Genomic DNA, 23,621 nt, shown 5'->3' with positions numbered 1-23,621 from the left:
AAGTGGAAACATCCCAGGTGCCTTCTTCTTAGGAATGTTCACAATCCACTCTAGTATCACTGAGAGTAAACATTATTCTTGTAGTTGTAGTCTGGGTTCTTCAGTTGAACGGACTGGAATAAAAGCAAGTTAACATGGTTTTGTAAAAGAAATTCCCAAGTCTGCACGGTTCGTATTCGTTCACTGAACACAGAGCGATACAGCAAATAGGTTGGGGAGATACAAAAAGAGACTTTTTGACAGTTTAAAAGTTTAGTTATGGTGGAGCCTAAACACCAAACAAGACCTGAAATTAGCCAATAAGCCAGTAGGCAAGCCACTCTTTAACACTGCCCGCTATGCTCAATACATCACAAAACAAGCATTGGCGATGCCAATAGGTCTGGCTTTAAAATAATGTTGTATGGTATTATGAAGTACTACAAGTAGATAGCGTAGGAATTAATATGCATTTGTGTAGAAGCAAAAAACTGTAGAAAAATATTAGTGGAGCTTAAAAGGTCGGGTGACATTTGCACTGTCAAGCCAGGCCTAAAGATCCATTGTAGCTTTATGACAGCCCTCCTCTGATCTGTACTGCTCCAGATAACAAAAACCCATAAATTATCTACTTATCTAAGACAATTTAATAGCATGTGTGTGCCCCTGAAAGTTCAATCTCGGGCATAGTTAAACAAAATTATCACAGTTGTGTAGAGGGCACGCCGCACGCACTTTTTTCTGGAAGCACACAGCTTCGGCCTAATTAAAACATGTACTCCTGGCTCCTAACATGTGGTTGGAGCTAAAGCCCCTCTCTTGGTGTTCTTATATAATTGTCAGGTGACAGCTGCGCTGTCAAGTTAGACCACAAGAAAGGCTTTCTTCCAAGAGGCAAACATGACTGGGTATGAACGCACACGTATATGTCAATGAGTGCATATGTGTAGTTTCTCTGCATGTATGCCTGTAATGCTGCTAGCCTCTCTGCAGGATTCTTTTTAGTTTTATTGCTGGATGAGGGCACAGATCCCCTGGAAATGTTACTTGTCTGTCTATAAGTCCATTCATACACCAGCCTGTCCATTTGTGCATGTGTCGTCTGCAACTGCTGGTGTGTCGGAGTGGTGTCTGCTTGTTTATGTGAGCCCCTCTGTATTGTCTGTATGCATGAGTGCCTGCATCAGCAAGGGTGATCAATGTGTGACTGTGAGCTTGCTCTATACACTCTTGGCCTTGTTACTGCTCGCCTCATCTGCTCTGATCTGCAGATCCTTCACACCAAAGCTCCGTCTGCTAGCACATCTTGAAGACGCTTTCCTCGAGCAGTCTCCCTATTTATCATCACACAAGCAAATGCCCTTGTTAAAGTCATGTAGGCGGAAACACTGCAGAGGCTGGTGCACAACCATTCAATGATCCTCGCCAGTTACTTTGCATGAAATGTAGATCAAATGTCAGTGAGCTGCAGTGGGTTATGTTCAATGGAAAATCATGCATCCGGCAAGTTGTCATGCCATATCAAACCTTTCCGACTGTCAATTACTACTCGCCCGCCTGCAATCTTTACCAGCAAGTCGCAAGAGAAAATTGTACTTGGAGCAAACATGCAGGAGGGTGTCATCTACAGTGTATCAGAGCTCAGCTCATATGAGACCAGTCAACTGTAATTATAAAGCCCGGCCAGCATAGCATTTACAAATAAAATATTAAACAATTTCCTCCGAGTGCAGGAGCAGCAACCAACCTCAGTAGACCCCCGATGTTTAGATTTCATGACAATTTACACTAAGTGGGATTTTCTAGAAAATAACTTTCTCCTGGAAGTACTGATGCAGACAGGGATGCTGACTGAAAATGAGGAGTTTTCACTGTCACAACATCAACAGTTCTAAATTGTCACTTAAGAGGACAGTTGGTTTGACAAAGGGAAAGGTTTGGTCCATGATACACGAAGGTGCGGGGGCCGCTGAGCACTGTAAAAGGGAGATTACTGTGGGCCCTTAACAACAACATATCGAAACACAAGATAGGCAGAGTAAAGCTGTCTTCACTAAAAGCGCATTGACTTTACTGTTAGACAGGAACCAGCATTCAAGAGATGTGGAGTAGGGCATGCCTCAATAAATTATAGACCAAATATACAGTTGCAATAAAAATTTAAATGTTCACCAATAGCTGGGGGGTAACGCAAAAGTATATTAATAGCCTAGAATGCACAAACATACAGTACAAATTGTTTGTTCAAATATTAGAAATCATCTGCTTCTACTGCAGCAGGCAGGACACTTCTGGTCAGAATCCACTCCACGCCAGATAAACAGCAGCCATTTTGGATTTTACAATCAATATCAATCCGACGACTTGCTCTACCATCTAGTGTTTGTTGTAATAGAAAAGAACATCATAGCCTACGACTGTTTGAGGAATATGAAATTCAATGAAAAGAAACTGCTGGTACTTGCTGAGGAGGTGGTGAAGGAGGAGCCAAGGTTTACGGGGCATCTCTTACAGAACAAGCATTGGCATAGCCAATAGGTCTCGCAGTTGATTCGGCTTTTCGTTTCTGCCGCAGCAAGCCAGTGTGCTTTTTAATGGAGCCGCTAGAGCCCATTCGGCTGGTGCCTAGTGGGCAGCTGCTGGAGTTCCGTGTGTGGCAGCAACGCCCCCCGTCTATCTTTGCCTCTTAGTTGCGGGGTGCACTGTTGAGTAGCATGCTCTCGCTCTCTCATTGAGCATGGTCGGCTCCCATATTCCCTGCCACAAGCCCTCACCTCTGTTAGCATAGCGGGCAGCCGCTCGTGTTGCCGCTTCTGTCGGCACGGCCCCCGGTACCGAAACAGCAAGGCTCATGTCCTGTCGGGGCTTCCCTGGGTTGCCAGCGTGTGTGGGCGCGCCCATGGGGTAGCCACTGGTGTTCCGTTTGTGGTGACGTCCCCGTTACTCCCCAGGCAGCAATCATCACCTCCGGGTGGGTGGGCCTACCACGGGCTTTGTGGTTGGGAGTGTGGGCCTGTATTTGCAGGCACCGGCAAGTTTCACATGGCCTGAGCCACGAGGGTGCAAGACGAGAATATGGGTGTGACTAAAGGTTATAAAGTCACGTAAACGTGACTGCCGTGGGGCCGATGATGCTCCCATCTTTGATTAAAAAAAAAAAAGTGGGAGTATACAAGTATACTTTCAGTGAATAAAGTAACAGCAGCAGGACTTAAGTGTTCCCACTTTAATGTAAATGAACAAAAATAGAAACGAATAGCTGCAACTCTAAAGGATGTTGCAACTTTAAAGGATCGGCGTGCCCTCTCGCCTGCTCCGTACGGGAGAAACGAAAACATCTGGCTAAAAATAGCGCGCCAATGACTCTCCTGTTTTCAGAGTTCTTGGCCGCGGCGGGCATTTTGAACTCGGACAGCGACAAGGGAAGGCACAGCGCCATTGAGTTGGAAGGCGGAAGTGAGCGTGCCGATGACAGCCTCAAAGCCGCAGCCTTTCAACAAACACCCCTCACTGGAAATCCAACAGGGGCGAGATCCGAAGCCCCCCGGAGTCTGGCGGGCACCGGGCATGGAGGGAGGCGTCCCTGATAGCATCCATTAGTGGATGATGCCCTTTTACTAGTGGGTAAAAACTCCCTGCCTGATCGAGTGTTCACCTGTGCGGCACTTGACATAATTTGCCCAGGATCACACCACTCCAACGAGTTTGACGGCATTAAGTTCAAGGATTTAACTTTAATTTATATGTCAGGTTTTCTTTCTTTTTCTGTTCCGAGTAGAGCACAGCATGGAAGGTAAAATTCAATGTACGCCGATGACACCCCAGAAAAGATCCCCCACACACGACGATGATTCCGGCTTCGTCTCTTCTCCGGATACGAACCAGTCGGGTAAGACTCCTTTATCGCCCGGACCCGTCCAAACTCACGACAATGGCGTCTCACCTGCCGGGAAGAAGCTTGATTTCGCCGCAGAGACTCCCGCAAAGAATATAAGCGCAGAGGAAGATGAGCTTCGCTCATGTTTGTCGCCGACAGAGGCCCCAGCCAGACCCATCAAGAACATGTGGGCAGCATGGATGAAAAAAGAAGGGAAGGAGGTAAGCATCACAGCAGCAGCTGCGCCGATGCACGACTCCCTGATGATAGGTGTGGAGCCTGGGGCACAGTGTAGCCTCCCTTCCACTCACACCCGCCAATAGTGGTGGGAACACTTTTTTAGGTATTATTACACACGCCAAATGCTCATTAAGGGTCTACTGCATATAATAACCATTTTAGAGCGCGGCTCCTGAACCCTAGTCTCTGCACAGGGCCAAGGGTCTGACTAAACAAGGGCGCGTGCGCGGCAGGGAGGAGGGGCGGGGCCAGCGCAATTCACTTGCGGGAGCGAGCGGCTGGCGCCGTGATAATTGATAACATATGGCACCAGCCGCTCGCTCCCGCAAGTGAATCTCCAGATGTGCACGTGTTGCCAGTGAAGGCAATGGAACGCGTGCACGTTTTTGGCTGCAAAGCTGTGCCGATGACTAAAGGTCTCTCCTATGCAGCGCATGCGCGCTGCATAGGTGAGACCTAAAAACTACACCCAAAGTATGGGCAAAACTCTTGTAGATAAGGACAACAGATGTCATCATATCCCCTATGGGCTGGTGATTGTAAAAAAAATTCCAATACCTTAAGCGACATGTCCAGGAGCCTCTGTCTAAACATAATTTTGTTACACAAATCGAGATTGTCACAGAAGGCTTGGCTAGGAGTTATGACACTGTCTGTGCAGTCAGGAGCAGATAGAGAGCTTACCATTTAAAAAAAGCTCTTTTGGAGAGTCCATATCCAAGAGACTTCTGCCAGCATAGAATTTGGCTCTAGCGGATTGAACCAGTATTTTATAGTTGGTCAAGGTTGCCTAAGGAAGGCTCTTGTTTGAGGGAATAATCTTTTACCAAGGACGGAAGAATGAAAAAAATGTGGCAACACTGATACAAGAGCGACTTGGAAAACTCCAAGGATCAGTTTAGGCCCGAGCACTTCAAACGAGGAGTGGGAATGGAGTGAACAGAAAGGGGGGAGAAGGATAAGAGCACTGTCTGACCAGTCCAATGGAGTATGGGGCTACAATAAATTAAGGAGGGGTATTTGAGGAAGAGAGGTTAGTAACAGAAGTTACATGAGGAATGGTAATTGTTGTGGCAATAGTTATAGTAGTTTAGTGTAAACTCTTGAACATTTGGCAATAACTCCACCTATTCGAAAAAGAGCTTAGACCTAGGACTGTGGAGGGGTGGTTATTATTATAAGTTATGGTTATATTCGGTTACTAACCATTAATACATAACGTTTTGTGCTTTGAAGAGTTTGCTTTATTTCGGGTATCATAGTCTAATAGGATTCAGGCTGAATCTGCTTGGGGAACCCAGAGAGCGAGACCCTCCCCCCCCTAGTGTTATTTATACATACACAACACTATACACTTGCCTATGCAGAAAAGAAAGCAGAAAACAGGTTAAACAAATGCCTTTTGTAAATCTGCCTTATGCTGGTTAACATAGTGGGATGGAGGAAGGAAGCTGTGTTTCTAGTGAGAATATCTGAAGGAGTTCAGCAAGTACCTTTCCGTATTCAAAGTACTAGGTTCTAAGATTTTTAGAAGAAGGATTTTTAGAACAGCCAGTTGAAGAGATCAAATAACAGAAGGAGGGATTGGGGGGGGGGGTTGAAGTTGAGTTGGGGGGAACATAGGCCAAAGAAGTGGTCAACAAAGTGCCAGACATTTTACAAATAGGCTCAGCTGAATGTAAGCACAGTCACTTCAAAAAGTAGGGGCTCAATTATGACATAATTCAAAAGTCATACGAATCTGAGCAATGCCTTCAACTTTTCGCAACAAGCAGTTTTGTGGTAAAAAATTATCTCCTTGGTCTGAATGTGGGAGGACAGCAAATGGAGAACAGCAACAAGATCTTCAAATGTTCAAAAAACTAATTGGTAACCAGGAATCAAAATATAGAGAGACGGGCGCTCAGACGTATCAGGCTGTAGTAATCTATATTGGTGCTACAAAGGGAGGAAAAGGTCTTCAAATGGTTTCATAAAATTATTAAATTTATGAGGGTCTGGTTTAACTATCTGGGCATCCAAATGAGTCAGATAATGGGAGAAAAGGCAGGCAAACCAGCCCTATTTGGTCTATGTATGGGCCCAATTAGGGCCCATACAAAGCAAACTCCACCAACATGTGCAATGTAATCAACAAGTTATTCACAAAGAAAATACACAAGATCAGACTTGACAGCAACACCATAAAAAAGGACCACACTACCTCTAATTCGATCACATAACACCCACAAATAGATCTCGTTTGGATGACTTTCAAGTGTGAACTTGCCGACATATTCACAGCCATCAAAGCAACCATACATCAGGTTTACATCCCACTCTCATACACAAGCATCACAAACTCGCTATCGAGAGAGGTACTAAAGCACTTTCTTAAAATTATCAATGCCTCATTCAATCAAAAAACATTTACAGAATCAATTTAAATCGGACACTCAACCACTCCAGAACAAACATTGCATGGATCCCAATGACTAAGACAACTACATTTTCTATAAAGTTATTCAAGATAGCTATCTCTATGCAGATGCACAGCAAAGTCAATGCACACTTCTTCCTAGGAAGTCATGATGCTGCTCCAAAACTGCAAATATCCAAACCTTGGATGATGCTCTCCTCATAAATAATGGTGGGGGTCCATGGTATTTAGATTTAACAAACTTTCAACTACAATCAACACTGTCAATGATAATGCCCTAACACAAAATCACAGAAACTACTCGTCACCAGTTTGACCATCAACTTTAATCTCTCGATAGAAACCGAGGGAAAACACTTCAAAGATGCACCAATATCCATTAATATCACCGTTACATGCAACTCTATCTGAAAGTCTTAGTCATCACCAACAAATAACTCACAAACTGCATTACTCTTGTACAAAAACTGCAAGTCAAGGGCCTTCATGGAATCAAATTTGTCTCTTCAAAAACAGCAAAACACAAGCCTACAACACCAGTCACTCGGGCTATTAGTTTTCTCATCATCTCCAAAGCCTTGTCTGAAGTGCTAGACAAACCCATAACTCTTAGACAGATACCTCTGGCCGCTAATGCCACCTGCCTTATTACAACTCCTGCCGGGACAATTCAACTTGAAAGTTGAATGTGCTCAAGAAAGTAAAGATTGCACTGCTACTTGTCATCTTTTTGAAGAACAGGAGGTGCATTACCAACCTCTATGATGGAACCGGCTGTAACTTTAATACCTAAATATGAGAAACTGCAATAAATGTTCTGGATGTAGACCTATATCACTCCATAGCCATATGTCTTTATAGTAAACTCAACATAGTAACCAAATCATAACAAAATGGCTTGGTTTCGGGCAGCAGAAGAGAGTGTGCTTTCAGTGCTCTCAAATGTTGTACATTATAAAAAAGCAATACTGGTAAACGATCTAGGATAACGGTTTGACTCCCTGGACTTGGAGTTACTGTGAACTAAAATCAGCTATAGAACTACGAATTACATTTAGAAGGCTGTTGAAGATGTTCCATAAGGAGCACAACGTTAAAATAACCTTCAAATATCATTTTTTTCTTTTGATAACTATTAAATAAGGAGAAAAGTAGAGTTCCTTCACTCCCCTGCCCCCACTCCTTCTTTGTTTTAGCTATACCACCTTTGGTAGGGATTAGGAGGCCAAAGCTGATCATTTGTATCCATGATGTGACACAGACAATAGAATGTCAACGTGCGCTGGTGCCTGTTTTGTGTGAAGTTTGGCTAATGATTTCAAAAGACGCAGAGATAATAAGATACTTTGATACAAAGTTTGTTTTCTAATTGAATGAAAGCCCAAATTTGGTGCTCAACTCACAGGTCTTGGATAGGATTTATTTTAATGCAATATGAACAACCCAGGAATAGTCTGACCAGAGGACCCAAATATGGGATGTAAGCTCAAATATAAGAAACGTTTGGCTAAGATGGGTATCCCTGAGGTGTTGTGGTGGGCTGGAAAATGGCACATCAGTACTGTAAATGGTCTGTCTTTCCGCTATGGCACACTCTTGCTATCTATGTACACAGATGACATCCTGCTCCTTGTGAGGAACTCTGACGTTAATATGTTCCCACTGAATAGAGAACTTATTAGGTTTGGCAGATACTCTGGCCGTCACCATCAATTGGGCCGAAACTGATATATTTCCACTTATCGATACTACAAGACCGGGAACGTTGGAATACCCAATTTACTGCACCACAGACTCTGTAAAATCCAGCACCAATAGACCACATGGGTTTTACTTCTGTTGTCCTTGGAAGGCACTGTGGAACTGCTCAAAATGGTAATTCTACTCACTTCCTTTACACCCATGCCAAATATTCCCATTCCCCTAAATAAATCTTTTTACGCACACTCCAATCCCTTCTGGTCAACTTCATCTGGGCCGGTGGGGTCGCTCGAGTTCGCTTGGACACGTTGACACTTCGTCATGAGCAGGGAGGTTTTGAAATGCCAGATTTCAAATTACACAATTATGTTGCCCTTTTTATGCGACATGTGATATCACTCAGATGCACACCTCCCCAACATAAAACTGGAACGTGAGCACAAACAAGGCACGCCCCTGAGGTCAGTTCTTCCCCGTAGACAACCTAGACCCCAGAAAGAGGTCAGAATAGTTGCGACAGCGAGCTGGACGTGGGACACGTTGAGTCAGAGAGTGGGAACACCCTTCCCATATACCCCGCACTTGCCCTACTACATAATCTCCACTACCAATCACTTTGCAGACGACTACGTAGAATTGCCCTTACTGAATTAGGTCACATATGTAGAGGGGCAGTTCCTCATACTACACCAATTCCAGGCCTGTGGTAATTCCACGGCCTTGCACGTCTGTTTTTTTCAAGATTATGCAAAACAGTTTGGGAGAACACCCCAGATTTTGCGGCAAGACTGCTTGAATTCCCCCACTAACGCAACTCCAAACTTCTGCAGACACAACGAGATGGATATCTCGATTGTATACCAGCGTGTGTCTATCTCGGGGGATAGGAGCCATCTCAGCAAGGATGGGATCAGGACCTAGACACACCTCTCATGAATTCATTAATTTGCAATGGAAATACTGCAGTGCTCAGACAGGTCAAATGTCCCTAAACTAATTCCGTAAACTTTTGGACTTCAAATACTTAGATAGGGCCTACAGCGTGCCAGCTAAGCAACATCGGCTAGACCCATCCCGCCCTCCTAACTGTATGTGCTGCTGTGCACACCAAGCAGACTTCCTAAACCTGGCATGGGAGTGCCCTTCTATCCATTCCTACTGGGAGGATATTCTCACAATGTGGGCTAGAATGACAGCTCACCACCTAGCTCCCCTCACCCTAGTGCCGCTGCAAGGGTATGGTAAAGACATACCAAAAGAGGTTAGACGCTTCTCGGCATTAGCTCTGCTTCTGGCTAAGTGTAGGGTTGTGATGTATTGGGGCAGTCACAGTACACCTAAAGCACTTGACTGGATCAAAGACCTCATTATCTGTAATGACCACATAGAATCCCACGCATTGATGCTGCGGACAACCTCCCGACCGAAAGATATATGGGCCCCCCTGAGAGCCTATCTGGCTGCACAAACCACAGGCGACCATGAAATTCAACACTGACAGAGGATTTCATACAGAAATAGGAGTTAACAAGCCAAACCCCACAATAGTTCGAGATGTGAGATACCAATGCGGTGGGACGGCTTGACAGATGGGGTGGAGCGAGGAGGTGTGGATGAGGATGGTGGGCGGGAGTCTGTATTGTGACATGTACTATCTTAATTTTGCCTGGGGCGCCCCCTATGAAGGGAGGTATGTCTAGATGCGGATATACTATGTAGCCTCCATTACTTTGTATACCACTGTGTCTCCAACGTTAAGATCTCTGTTACGGATGTTCCTGATGCACTCTGTATTGTACTGTTTGCTAGCAAATTTCCAATTTAAAAAAAATAAGTTACTCAGCCTGGCATTCTCACATGGCATCTTAAATATTTGAAATGCCCGCAAGTCACTTGTTACTTTACTTGAAGAGGTTTACTTGTGCCTGAATGAATGCCAGCTCAGTAGTGGTGTATGTTACTACTCATATCTTCAGCTGAAAAGAGGAATGTGACATGGATGCCTAGAAATGCCACTATTGTTTCCAGAGACTTCTCTATTTGATGCAATAATAGAAGAGTGAGCACGGGCAGGAGTATAAATGATTCTAGCAACTTATCAAATAAATTGAGTTATGCACCTAATTAACGTGTTGCGATGCATATAGCACTTAATAGGTTCTTCAGCGTGTGAGTGAAAGAAAAGATGATAAATAAAATGTTTCCTATTACATTCAGTTTTAAAGTAAGGAAAAAAAAATTGACAGAATTCTGAGGAACTAAAAAGTTTACTGCAGCCAGGATGTAGCAAATGTTGGCTCTTCTGGGTAGAGCACTGCGCTGTTGGTGCCCTCGCATAAAGTGTCTTGACTGTTTAAGAATACAGTAGTATTCTGGACAGAACGCTGTCAGAGGAGCAATTTCCCTTCACCAATGGGGAGCTGGCATGAGGAAATGTCATTTCCGTACAGAAGCCTTTGAACTACAACTTCTACTACTTTGCAAAGTGGACTGGTAACTGGCCATCTAATGCTCATAGTAACAATGTCTGAGCATAGTCGAAGCCTTGACTACTGCTCCTTCCACGCTGCAACAGATCATGCACAACCGAACACTCTTTTTTTTGCATTTTCACCAAGTAACACAGGGTGCCTAGAGATGCGTTCTAGACACAAAGTAGGCCGAAAAACACTAATGGGACTGCAGGGCATTTCCTCTATGAAATGTAACTAAAGATGGATATTAAGAACACACCAAGTAAAATATTTCAGAAACAGCGGGGGAAATCTTGAAAGAGGAGATCAAAAGATATAATCTGTGATCCATTTTCCATGTTGTAAACACATTTTGCGAAGTACCTGGGCAAAATACGTTTGCGAATGAAAAAGATTCAGTGCTTGCAGCAACTCCGCTTCTACTGTATATGCCCAGTGGACAATATGTGCCTGTGGTTGGGGGTGTTGAGCATTAACATTCATTGTTGGTGACCAGGACCTATTTTACATCATTAAAGTTTGACACATGGTAAAAGAAAGGCCGAAAAGAAAGAAAGGGGGGAGAGAAAGATAGGAAAACAGGATAAAGAAAACCGAGATAAAAAGAAACTGCAAGGGTGCGATTTGGAGACTGGAGGTGTATGTTAATGGAAAAAAGAGGTAGGAGTTGAATCAGGTTTAAAAAGGCTCGGCATTCTGCTACCTCGGCGTAGGGTAGCGCCAGGCTTGTAAGAAAAACTTTGACTATCATCCCTTTTGCCATTTTTAAAATGTACTAGTGGGGGACGCTGGAGGAGCCTGCAACACAGAAGACAACTGATCTATAGCACATCAGCCGTAAAAATTACAATGCTGCATGTTAAACATAATTTCACATTGGACATCTTGTTCAAAACGTATATGCACGAAGTACAATAGGCGGCATACTGCTACATTTCTCAACAGAATTACGGGCTATATTAGCTGTAGGAAGTGTCAAGGTATACACACTCAAAATGGAAATAAAACGAACTGCTGACATTTTTTAGCTGTAGTAGAGTGAGTTTGTCCCTCCCCCCCCCCTTTTCGACAGGGCAACACAACAGGATCAATAGTGTTTTAACAAATCACAATATTCAAACCAGTTAAAATGTTCGATGTCCTTTGCGCAGAATGATGTTAGCTATAAACTTCGGGTACAGGCAGAAAACCATCGAACACTAATATTTTCAATAAGTAACACTAAAAGCAGCCACATCAAGTCCTTCAGCACACTAAAATGTTAGTTAAAGTATAGTTAAAAAAATTTTTTTTTTAAATACACAGTATCAAACGGGAATGGTAGTGACAATAACATCATACGTGCATACCCCACAGATTTAACTCAAATCTGATATATGGTATAATAATGTATATGGTTTTGCTTTAGTTTTACAAAAACCTCCGCACACTTATTTGTGTTTGTTGCAACTAACAACAAACTGGCTTATGCATGTCTGTAAACACGTCCTTATTCCCGCGTGGGCCTCACCTTGGCCATCAGCGTGGTCCCGAAGCCGCCTTGGTAATTATTGCTGGAGGGGACGCCTTCCATCACGCCTGGAACAGGGTTATAGGTGTCGCTTGACCAGCAACGGCCTGAGCTCATATTCAGGATTTTGGACAAGAGCTTTGGGTCGAGACCCAGCCTGTCAAAGGTCAAAGAAGAGAAGTGTTAATGTCAAGAAGCACAAGACACGGGTGACTTGTTTTTATGCACGGGGACAACACTGTCATTTCTCTCCCTTTAGTATATGTCTTGAAAAATGATAGAGTATTGATGTTGGGGGATGGCTGCTGGATCTTAAATTAAAGAGCATCAATCTGCCATTTAGACAAAGTCGCTGAGCTTCAGCCTTTCGCAGCTAGTGAAGGTTTTCCTGCCTTCAAATTGGCACGAAGGGGTAAGGATCTTAAGGTGTTCTCTACGCGGAAGGACTATATTTGGCTGTGAGGACAGTTACAACCTCATGATATGCTCTTCTCCTAGTTGGTGCTTTATCGAAGAGTCAAAATGGCTTCCACCGACCTCCCATTGTTACCCTGTCCTGGTTCAAAACAAAGACCGCTACAATGAGGCTCACGTGCAGACCTGTACCTTTATTATTAAATACCCAGAAATTCCCACAGATGAAAAAATATATACGTATATCCAATTGTCACTGCTTGCATTTGAAATCTTCTACTTTCACGTTTTAAACCCATACCCACTATAAATATTAAACAAAAATATTTGCGTCAAAGAGCACTTCAGCCGTTTATAAGCTATGTACACAAGTGTCACCAATTTAATGATACTCAGTTTATAAAGTAAGGGGCACATGCATCAAGCATTGTGAATCGGCCAGTTGGCGAATGCAAAAAATTTTTTTCAGATGCAGCAAACCCTATTTTGCGATTCGGTAACCTGTTACCAAATCGCAAAATGGGTTTGCGATTCGCTATTAGGAAGGGGCGTGTTTAGGGCATCCCTTCCTATTACTAAATCGAATCAGTATGTAGGAATGTTTTGTGACCGAAATGCAGTCGCAAAACATTTGCATTTTACCACCTACTTTAAGTAGGTGGTAACCAGTTTGCAAATGGTAAGGGGTTCACAAGGAACCCCTTCCCCTTTGTGAATGTTTGTTACAGCTTTTTTTAAGAGCAGGCAGTGCCTACTCTTAAAAAATGAAAAGAAAACTTTTCGTTTTTGAATCGCATCCCATTTTCCTTTTAGGTAAATGGGCTTCATTTAAAAAAAAAAAAAAAATGCTTTGTTTAAAAACAATCAGACATGGTGGTCTGCTGACCCCAGCATGCCACCAACCCTGTGATTTTTGCGATTCCTAAGGGATCGGAAATTATGACCTACCTCATTTATATTCATGAGATAGGTCATTTGCGATCCCCTAGGAATCGCAAAAAGTGTTCAAAACACTTTCATGCATGCCGTTTTGCGATTTCCTAATTGCGAATCGCAAGGATTCGCAAGTAGGAAATCGCAAAACGGTTTCTTCATGCATCTGGACCTAATTTTGGAAGACTAAATAGGACTTGCTCAGAGTCCAGCATAAGTGAGATGTGAGCGTTTAACTTGCTCATCCTGCAGCATCAATAGTACTCAAAATCTGGCAGTGCTTAAGACCAAGTCAATATTCAGATTAGAACTGTGATACAGCTAATACCTTTACACACTCAAACAACGTCGTCCACCAACCACTTATGAAACCTAGAATTATTCGTCCCATTTTCTACTACATTCAATAATACTGGAAATTAGTAACTTATTGGGTTAGTATTTCTTTAAAATTTATTTAAGTTGAGAATATCCTATAACTTCCTGTAGCAATTCAAGAAAGAAGCTCAGTCCAAAGAGATAAAGGTTGGAGGGTTTGCCAAACTCCAACAAGGTTACTTATTTCCTCAAGAGATACCATCCATCCTTCAACCGCCCACCAGTACAATTGCTCTTCCCCTTTGATCATAAACACATTCCGTCACGTGGGTAACACGTGCCAGGTGACATCATAGCGCCCACAGCCACTTACATGGTGATACCAGGCTACCACACACCTGCCTCCTAAAACAACAAACTAAACAAACATGAAAACAATAATAACAATAATATAACATTACATTTCATAATGAAAAGAAAATTGGTTGGGCAACTCTAGACTACACAAAGTACCCACACAGTGTGTAAAAGATATACCACAGAGTAAAAGTGTCTTCTCGCAAAACAAGAGTGCCAAACAAAGCCTCCCAAGTATTTGGGTCTTCTCATGACTCTGCTAGATTTTCTTGTTCCCATCTCCTCGCTAACACTTCAAATCGGTTCCACTATTTTTGCATAGCCCCTGGTATAAAACAACTCTGTTCAAATTCTATATGCGGTGATCCTGGGTCTTCACAGCGTTATTAAAGGTCTTAATAACCTGAATGGGTTTGGAAAAACAACCACACCACCCATACCAGGACGCTTAACCATGACTAAATCACCCACATGCACCACTGAGTTCCTGGTATTTTTCCTCAAGTTGTATTTTCCCTTCTTCTATAAGACGCCAACCTAATTCACCCACATCTTTGCCCAACTCAGCCTCATAGTTGACCCATGCTGGCTCTACAAACAACTTAAAAGGAGTTTTACCAGTGATACAATGCGGAGTAACCCTGTACATTTCAATTTGTTTCATCACCTCCTTTTTCCAATCAAGAGAGTTAGATTTGACCATGGCAATTGTTTCTTTGAGAACCCTATTCAACCTTTCCACCATTCCATTAGTTTCCAGATGGTACAAAGCAAATTTTTTGTGCTCTATTCTCCTCTCAAGTAAAAATTCCGAAATCTCTTTGGAGGCAATTTTCCCACCGTTATCAGTAAGAAGTGTGTGTGTGAAATTTTCTTGTGCTATAAGCACCTTCAAGAACATCTTTGCTCTCAATCGTATTAGACATGCACACTTCAGGCCATCTGGAAAACATATCAATTACTACAATGAGAAACATTTGGTGCCTTCTCTATGAACTGGCCCCACAATATCCAATGCACCATCTGTCCAAGGACCATCAGGAAGCTTCCTGACCACCATGGCCTGCACCCTTGTTTGTTTGGTTTTATCACTAAGCGCATACATTGAACACTTGCATACAATCCTTTCCACCAACTTGTCCATGCCTGGCCACCAGTATGAATTGCAAAGTCTTCCTTTACACTTTGACATAACCTGATGTGTACCATGAGCAAGATGAATACGTTCCTTTCTAAACTTCACAGGAGTCTGAACAGCAAGCCCTTGCTAGTACATAACTCATCCCTCACAGTCCAAAATGCCTGACATCCTTCAGATCCCTCTCTCCTTCACAACCTCTCACTGCAGAAGAATGCCAGCTAACTGATTACACCATTTTTCATTTTCATTATAAGTAGTGCACTTAATTCTTAAGTGTGCAGTATGTGCCTGCCCCGGGGGCTACACGCACGAATGCATGGATCCGCCGCAGGCGCGCCTAAGGCAAGTCCATCTGCACCAATATGCGCCTGACCGGGGTCAGGGATGCTTTCGGTTTGAGCATAGCTAAGGATCACTTCAGCTATAAGAGGTTTTCCCTCATAAATATTGAGCAGAAGGTGAGGTGTGGGAAAGGGGAGCTCATGGAACCCGGGAAAGTGAGACGGTGAGGTTGCCACTCCGGTAATTGGACCATCATGGGTTCAGAGCCTAGGGGAATGCAGCCTCTAGAGTGGACCACCCTGGGATAGTAGAGAAGAGCCCATAGGAGGGGGGATGAGGGCAAAGGAGACTATGCTGTGTGTTAGTCAACTCCTGCTCACTCATAAAACGCAGTGTTGAAATTTGTGAGACAATCGGGTCAGCTCAATTAGATTGTCTATTTATCACAGAGACATGGGCCAAGGAGGACTCGGGCCAGGACTTTGCAGTTGCCCCTACACTAGGGCATGTTGTGGTGAGGCTTGATAGGAGTGCCCGGGAGAGGGGGGAGGCGGGGGAGGACTTGCTATTAGTGTTAGGGGTTAACACCGTTATCGAAGGTTGTGAGCTGGGGCATTTTGAAACTAAATACAAACATTGGCTGATCCTCGCTGAGCTGCTGATCTACTGTCCTCCTGGCACTAAAAAGCAGTTCATCTTGAAATGGCATCAAATGTTAGAGCCTTTTATTTACTTCAGTAACTTCATTATTTTGGGGGATTTTAGCCTTCATCTGGAGGTAGAGTGTGATTGGGACACCATGGTCTCTCTGGAACTTATGCTCAGATTCAGCCTTGGTCAACGGGTTAAGGTTGCAACCCACAAAGCCGGACACAAGCTGGATGGAATTTATCCCAATCATGAGACCCTGAGGGTGGGCAATTGGCTCTCGCTTTGCTGGTCTGACCACTGCTTGCTGATGCTCAGTACCCTCAAGGGACAAGTGGTGGAAAGTTTGCCGGGCATAGCTAACAGCATGAGAAACTGGAGAAAAATCTTGGTTGCCGATTTCAGTGAAGCCCTAGTGAAATTTGAAGAGAAGGGCCTTAGTGGTCCAGGTTCCCCAGCAGAGAGTTTTAATAATTGGGGGACGTCAGCCATTGATGAGGTTGCCCCTCTGGTTAGGGTTAGCCCTAATGGCAGGAGGAAGCTTTCTGTCCTGTAGTTCTCAGAAGAACTTCATGACCTCCAAAGGCAGTGCAGGAAACAGGAACGGAGATGGAGATTGGCTCCTAATTGGGTAGAGAAATCCAAACATAGGGAGCTAATTTATGAATTCAAAAGCACGATCAAGAAGGCAAATCACTGTATTTTTACCAGGGGATTAGATCTGCTATTAATAATCCTAAAGAACTCTTATATATCAGGAGGCTGAAAACTCAAGTTTTCTGCAAAAAAAGTTGCAGAGTTCTTTAGAGATAAATACAAATCTTCCTGAACATCCTGTCAGCCAAAGTGATTTTGAGGTGGCAGAATGGAAGGATAGGCCAATTTCCTCCGCTGGGGAAGGTGCAGTTTCTGTATTGTCTCAGAGTTGCGGCTAAGCCACGTCTTCCCCACTGTCAGCAACTAAAATTAAGACTAGGTTAGGAGGAACTACCTCTGAGTCACTGAATGATCCTTGTTCGCCCATGGTTCGGCAGCTGGCCCCCTATCTTATGGCAGAGCCTTAGAGAAGGTTTACTCTCAGGTCTTGGAGTCTGGTGTTTTTCCACAGGGTTGGAATGAGGCAGTTGTTATTCCTCTGAAGAAAAAGCCAGATGGAGATCCTGCAAACTTAAAAAATCCTCGCCCAATTTCGTTGTTACCTGCTCCAGCCAAAGTCTTGAAGAAGCACATCAACCTGGAATTGGCCCACAAACCAGCTTGTTAGGAGCCACAAGCGGAGCCTAGCGGCCCCGCTGCCCCAGCCGGCTCCCTACATGGTGCGGGAGGCACCATTGCTACCTCCAGAATGGAGTAGCAGTTTTCTGCTTGCTTCCTCCGGGGTGGGAGCAATATCGATGGCGTTTCCCTGCCCGCAGCAGTCCGGGCAGGGAAATAGAACAGAAGTCTGCTCCCACCCAAAGGGAGCATATTTAAGTCTTCCGTCAGCTGGGAGCAGACTTGCCCTTCCTGCTGCAGGCATTGAAGGCATGGTTGCTCCCATTTTGCAGGAGATCTAAAATGCTTCGGCCACGTTGGAGCAAACATAGGTTTCCTTGCCCACGCTAGTGCGAGCAAGGAAACTACTCTGTCCCAAGGGTGGGCTCCCCGGGACAGAGTACTTGAGCCAGTCTCAGGGGATGAGGTCCCCGGGGCCTTTTCAGGCTCAGGGTGGGGAGCTGTGTGCCCTCCTCCCTTTAAATGGAAGTGTGGCCCCGGGGTGAGGTCCCCTAGGTCTACAAAGACTTTGGGAGAGGGGCAGCGCCACCCCCCCTTTCCCTGTTTGTATATTTCGGCCCAGGATGGGTCCCTGGGCCCAAAATAGGTTTGGGGAGAGGGGCTTAACTGAGGTCCCCCTCCCCAATTTTTTTTAATGGCTGCCCACCATTTATTTTTACTCGTGAGACTCCAATGGGATAAAAAAAGAAAAAAACTTCTCTTTATTTTTACATTTGGGCCCGGTGGAGTCTTTGAGTCTCCCACACAGGGCCTAGGTTGGCAAGGTATCCCCAAGTCCTGTAATGGCTGCCAGCGACATTTTTTTCATGTTTCTAACAGCCAATCAGAGCGCTGTTCCCTTGGGAGTCGGACTCCTGTGGCAGCAAATTGGGCGGAGAGGAAAAAAAAAACATCCCTGGTCCAATGAAAAGGCTCTAATTTTTTAATTGGGTTTGAGGGACAGGTGTGCAGGTGAGCGGTCCACAAGAAGCTTCTATGAAGAACCAAGTCGTTCAATGACCTGGGTATGATGTAGGAGAATGAGCGACCTCTAGTTTTGCTTTTGCGGATGCGGGGAGAGTGTGCGGGTGATAGCGAAGCATGGTGCAGGTGTCTGGTGTAGGTGACTGGTGTAGGTATCTGGTGGGTTGGTGAACGTCTATGCGGCTATTCAGATATTCTGGTTCTGTGTTGTGTAGGACTTTGTATGTATGAGTAACAAGTTAGAATTGGCTGCACTTGTGAAAGGGGAGACCGTGAAACTTCCTGAGGTGTGGTGTGATGTGAGTTCAGCATGGGAGGTCGAATAGGAGTCTTGAAGTGGTGTTCTGGATGTGTAAGAGTTGTTTGGCGATTCTGGCGCGAAGACTGTTGCCCTAGTCCAGCCAGCTGGTGATGAGTGCTTGTGTGATAAGTTTGGTGTTCTGAGGCAACCATTTGAAGATCTTTTGCACCATGAATTGGATGTGGAAGCAGGAGGTGCACACTGCGCTGACTTGAGCCATCATGTTTAGCTAGTCATTGAGGATGATCCCTATATTTTTGCGTGGCCTGTGGGTGTGGATGTTGGTCCTGGCTCTGATGGCCACCAGATGAAGTCCCATGGGAAGGTCTTGTAGCCAAAGACCACTACTTCCGTCTTGTCGAGGTTGAGCTTCAGGTAGGTGGTCTGCATCCAGTCTGCTACCATGTTCAAGTAGTTGGTTCTGGATGGTGGTAGTCTTGTCCGTCAGGGAGAAGATAAGTTGGGTGTCATTAGCGTAGGAGATTGACGGTGATGTCTTGTGATCAGAAAATGTTAGAGATAAGACATGTATATTTTGAAAAGGGTGGGGCTGAGGAACGATCCCTGTGGGACTCTGCATATCACTTTCTTGGTCTCTGATGACAAGGGAGGCAGCCTGACCCTTTGGGTTCTTCCCGTGAGGAAGGAACAGATCCATTTGAGAGCGGACCTTTGTATGCCACTCTTGTGGAGTCTTCTGATGAGGGTGTTGTGAAAGACCGTGTCAAAGGCCGCTGAGAAGTCAAACAGGACGGGGCAGCTGTTTCTCCTCAGTACAGGATGATTCAAATGTCATTGGTGGCCTTAATTATGCTGTTTCTGTGCTGTGGTTCTTTCTGAATCCTGATTAAGTGATGTGTAGAAGATGGTGAAGCTGGAAGTGTGGAAGTGGGTTGTGAGTTGCTTGTTGATGGCCTTCTCAATCACTCTGGCTGGCTAGAGGAGCAGGGGGATGGGTCTGAAGTTGCACAGTTGATTCAGGTCGGCTGTGGGCTTATTGAGGAGGGCATTGATTTCTGCAAGTTTCCATTCATATGGGAAAGTGGCAGGCATGATGGAAGGGTTTATGATGTGTATCAGGGTGGTGCTGATTGGGGATGTTCCCAGGTTGTAGACGTGGTGGGGGCATGGATCTGTTAGGGCCCGAGTGGATGGTCTGCATGATTGCTACTATGTTGTTCCTGATGAGGGTTGTCCATTCAGCCAGGTTGCTGCCTTGCTTGGTTTTGGGCAGGCTAGCAATGAATCCTCTGGGGTGGGGATGGTGGGCGAAGTTGCTGTAGATGTTTGTGATTTCACTGTGGAACAAGTTGGATAGGTTGTCGCAGAATTGTTGGTAGGCAGTGATGTTGTTCACAGTGGCTGAGGGCAAAGCGAAACCTTTACTGATTGAGAAGATCTCTGTTATATCCTGCTAATGTCAATCCAATGTTATTCAATCACAAGTGGAATGTTAAGGTGATGATGCTATTGCACCATGCCAGATCTATTTTCTATTTTCTTCAATTCAAGTTTGTTCTCAACATCTTCAACATCAAGCAGAGCTGAGTTCTTCCAAGCATTTACTCCTCAACCTCAGCACTACAACGGAAACACCTCAAGAACCAAGTCATCCACTAACTTTCAAGCGCCATTCAAGCTTCTGTGTCTACAGAGCCTCTACAAGCAAGGTAATCAGCTGCTGCCTGTGCCTCACACTACGCAGTGTAATTCGAAGTGCACTCGTACACAAGCTGTTTTGACTATTCTCACACCGCTTGGTAAAAGTGCGCTATAGAAATGTTTTTAAATTCAAATTCAATTCACAGTGCCAGAGGCTAGTGGACATACTTCTACTTTTGGAATAAGCTAGCAGTGGGGTATGCAGTGAGCAACAGTGTCCACTCAACTTTTAAAAGGTCTGTTTTTGCTGTCCCTTCAATGTAATTGGTCTGCTTCAACCCAGGGATCCTGAAGGGCACACAAGCTGTTTTCCTGTTTTCCTGTTTCTTGCCATTTCCTGCCACCCTCCTGCTGCGCTCACAGTACCTCAACTTCTACCTCCACAAGCAAGGTAATAACTCTGGCTGTGTTTGTGATCAATACCTTTTGGACAAGCTTTGTCTGCACACAGTCAAGTTCACTTTTACTACGATGTTAAACTGCTTCAAGAATCAAGGGTTGCCAGTTCCTGCTGCCATGACGTCTAGATGAGGGAGCTACAAAGGGGTGTGTACATGATGTTTTCAAGTGCTCCTTGCATCTACAGTAGGAGCAGAAATCTCTACATAGGGTCCTGCAATAAAACGGACCTGTCAAAATACTGTGAACATATTCTACGAGGAAAACATTGCATGTAACAGAGCTGTGCACATTTACAACGTTGATACTTCTAATCAAGCAGTTATCCAGTTCTGAACTTATTTTTACTCAATTGTGGCCCCAGTCATCCCCTCAACATTTTGCAAGTTCAAACGGTCTGAAGAAATGGCAATATTTTGTTTTTGTAAACACCATATTGGTCGCCCCTAACCTGTACATAACAGATTTTTCAACTCAAGTGTGTTCCCAAAATATTCAACATCAAGGGAATCGTAGACAACTTTTCTACCACCTTCCAGAGGGTAGCCTGACTCAAAGTGCTTCCCTAGAATCAACAAATCTGTCAGCTTTGCTGTATGTGGTGGGACTGTGTTTTACTATGCATCAAAACAACTGGGGAAGAGGAGCCTAGCGCTTGACCAAGATGGCCGCGTGAGCCTTGAGCTCCCGCGACCCTCGCGCCCTCCTGCAATTATCCTGTCCTAAATCCTGATCTTCATGCATGGAATCCTGCAGATGAGTCACAGCTGAGGCGATTGACGTTGTCCGGGCTAAAATCGCCCACCGGGAACCGAAGTTGTGCATGGCGGAAGATTGCGGCCTACCTCCGAAGGATGCCAGGGGCTCGCGTTGGCAGGATGCCCGGCCACTAATTGAACAACAGCGGCCTTGGGAGGTGTGAACTGGCGGACGGGTGCCGCCGCACTTTCACTTTCGCTTTCTCGCCCTTTGATTGCTCTGGCCCGGGAGTGCTTCCTGCCGATCCCCTGATATCAGGAAGACCTGCACTCGACCCTGGCTGGCTGTTGAAGTCCTGCTTGACCCCGTTTCCTCTGGCTGAGCAAGGGACGTCTTTTTGTAACTGACCGCCCTGCTGTTCGAGATGTCGGCCAAACCGGAGGTAGACAAGCCGAAGTCTAAGGCTACCAGGCGGGGAGGCTATACCCAATCCAACAATATGGATCGCTATGCCCAGCAGAAGGGGTCGCCTGGTGGATCGGGACAGTCGCTGGAAGCACAGAAGGCCGATCCATCCCCAGCCTCGGAGTTATCATTGCAGGATATCAAGGGGGCGATTGAGGGGATGCAATCATCGATTGGGCGACAGTTCGAGGCCCTGGCGCACAAGGTGGACATGATTTTGGTCGATGTCAACTTGATTCGCGCGGACCTGGGCAAAACCAATGAGCGGGTCAAGTCCCTGGATCTCAAGACCACTGGCCTCGCGGATGATGTCTCGGAACTCCAGGTTAAGGTTCGCAAGTTACGGGCCGCGAATGACCTCTCCGCCCGCCGGCTCGAAGACTTTGAAGGTCGGGCCCGACGCAACAATGTGCGCCTCATTGGGGTCCCGGAAACTTCGGAGGAGCTCTCCGTGGATTTACTCGTCGAGGACTTGGTGGTGAACCATCTTGCGCCTGAGGGCCTCGGAAAGTTTTTTGCGGTTGAGCGGGCTCACCGAGTGCCTGGCGGAAGGCCTAAGGTGGGAGCCCCCCCGCGGCCTATTGTCGCCCGGATCTTTAATTTTCGAGACCGAGACGCTATCCTGCAAGCATCGAGGGTGACAGGCCCGGTGCCTTTTCAGAATGCCTCTGTGAGCTTTTATCCTGACTTCACCCAGATGGTGCAGAAGCAACGGCAGAGTTTCCTGGGGGTGAAGAGGCGGCTTAGGGAGATGGACCTGAAATATGCCATGCTTTTCCCCGCCAGGCTACGTGTGGTGTATGAGGATCGGACTTTCTTCTTCGAATCGCCGGACATGGCGGGGGACTGGTTGGAGGCGCTCCCTCGGTGACAACCCGGCGGGGACCGCGTGGTTGGAGCGGAAGGCGACCGGGATGGACAGGAGTGATACCTCCGGTATCGGTCTGTTTGGACTCAGCCCCGGACAGTGACTCGCACCCTACTGCAGTAATGGGAGGGCGGCGGGGGGAAGATAGGAGCTCTTTCCTCCCTTGGGGTACTTTTTGTAGACTTGTTTTTGATAGGGCGACAGGCACACTGCAAGTTGGGGGGGCTTTGTAAGCTGACGCAGGGGTGCAGGGAGGGGGGGGGGATTTGGGATGTTGGGGTTTTTTTTTCTTGCAAGGCGTAGTAATTGTTGTCAGTATTGTCCGATTGTGGTTCTCCGGGGGGGGTGGAGGTCTCTTTGTGTTTGGGGATGGGGGATAGGGGCTTAAACATAATTAGCTGGAATGTTAATGGCTTGGGGGATCGTATTAAACGGGGGATAGTCCTACAATTCTTGAAACGGACCTCGCCAGATGTGGTCCTCTTGCAGGAGACCCACCTTATAGGAAATACGTGTTATGCACTTAATAGAAAGGGTTATAAATTCATTGCTCACTCGGGGTTCTCCTCGGGCTCCAGGGGTGCGGGCATACTTGTTAGAGCTTCCCTACCATTTGAGGTTGACTCCACCATTGCTGATGATAGGGGGCGCTTTGTGGCTGTGGCGGGGAGGTGGGAGGGCAGAACGTTGGTATTG

General features: G+C 45.6%; 1 protein-coding gene across 1 annotated transcript in view; it reads right to left on the bottom strand.

Moving 5' to 3' along the window:
* The window catches only part of HIBADH (3-hydroxyisobutyrate dehydrogenase), a 502,228-nt gene that overhangs the window by 25,880 nt on the left and 452,727 nt on the right, over positions 1 to 23,621 (bottom strand). Inside the window, exon 7 of the mRNA XM_085631622.1 lies at positions 12,201 to 12,357. Coding sequence (XP_085487748.1) covers positions 12,201 to 12,357 — 157 coding nt within the window. The remainder of the gene's footprint in view (positions 1 to 12,200; positions 12,358 to 23,621) is intronic.

This window comes from Triturus cristatus, chromosome 10 (genome assembly GCF_964204655.1).
Source record: "Triturus cristatus chromosome 10, aTriCri1.1, whole genome shotgun sequence".
Classification (NCBI taxonomy): domain Eukaryota; kingdom Metazoa; phylum Chordata; class Amphibia; order Caudata; family Salamandridae; genus Triturus; species Triturus cristatus.
Note: the sequence above shows the minus strand (reverse complement) of the source record. Positions and strands in the feature narration are given on the sequence as shown.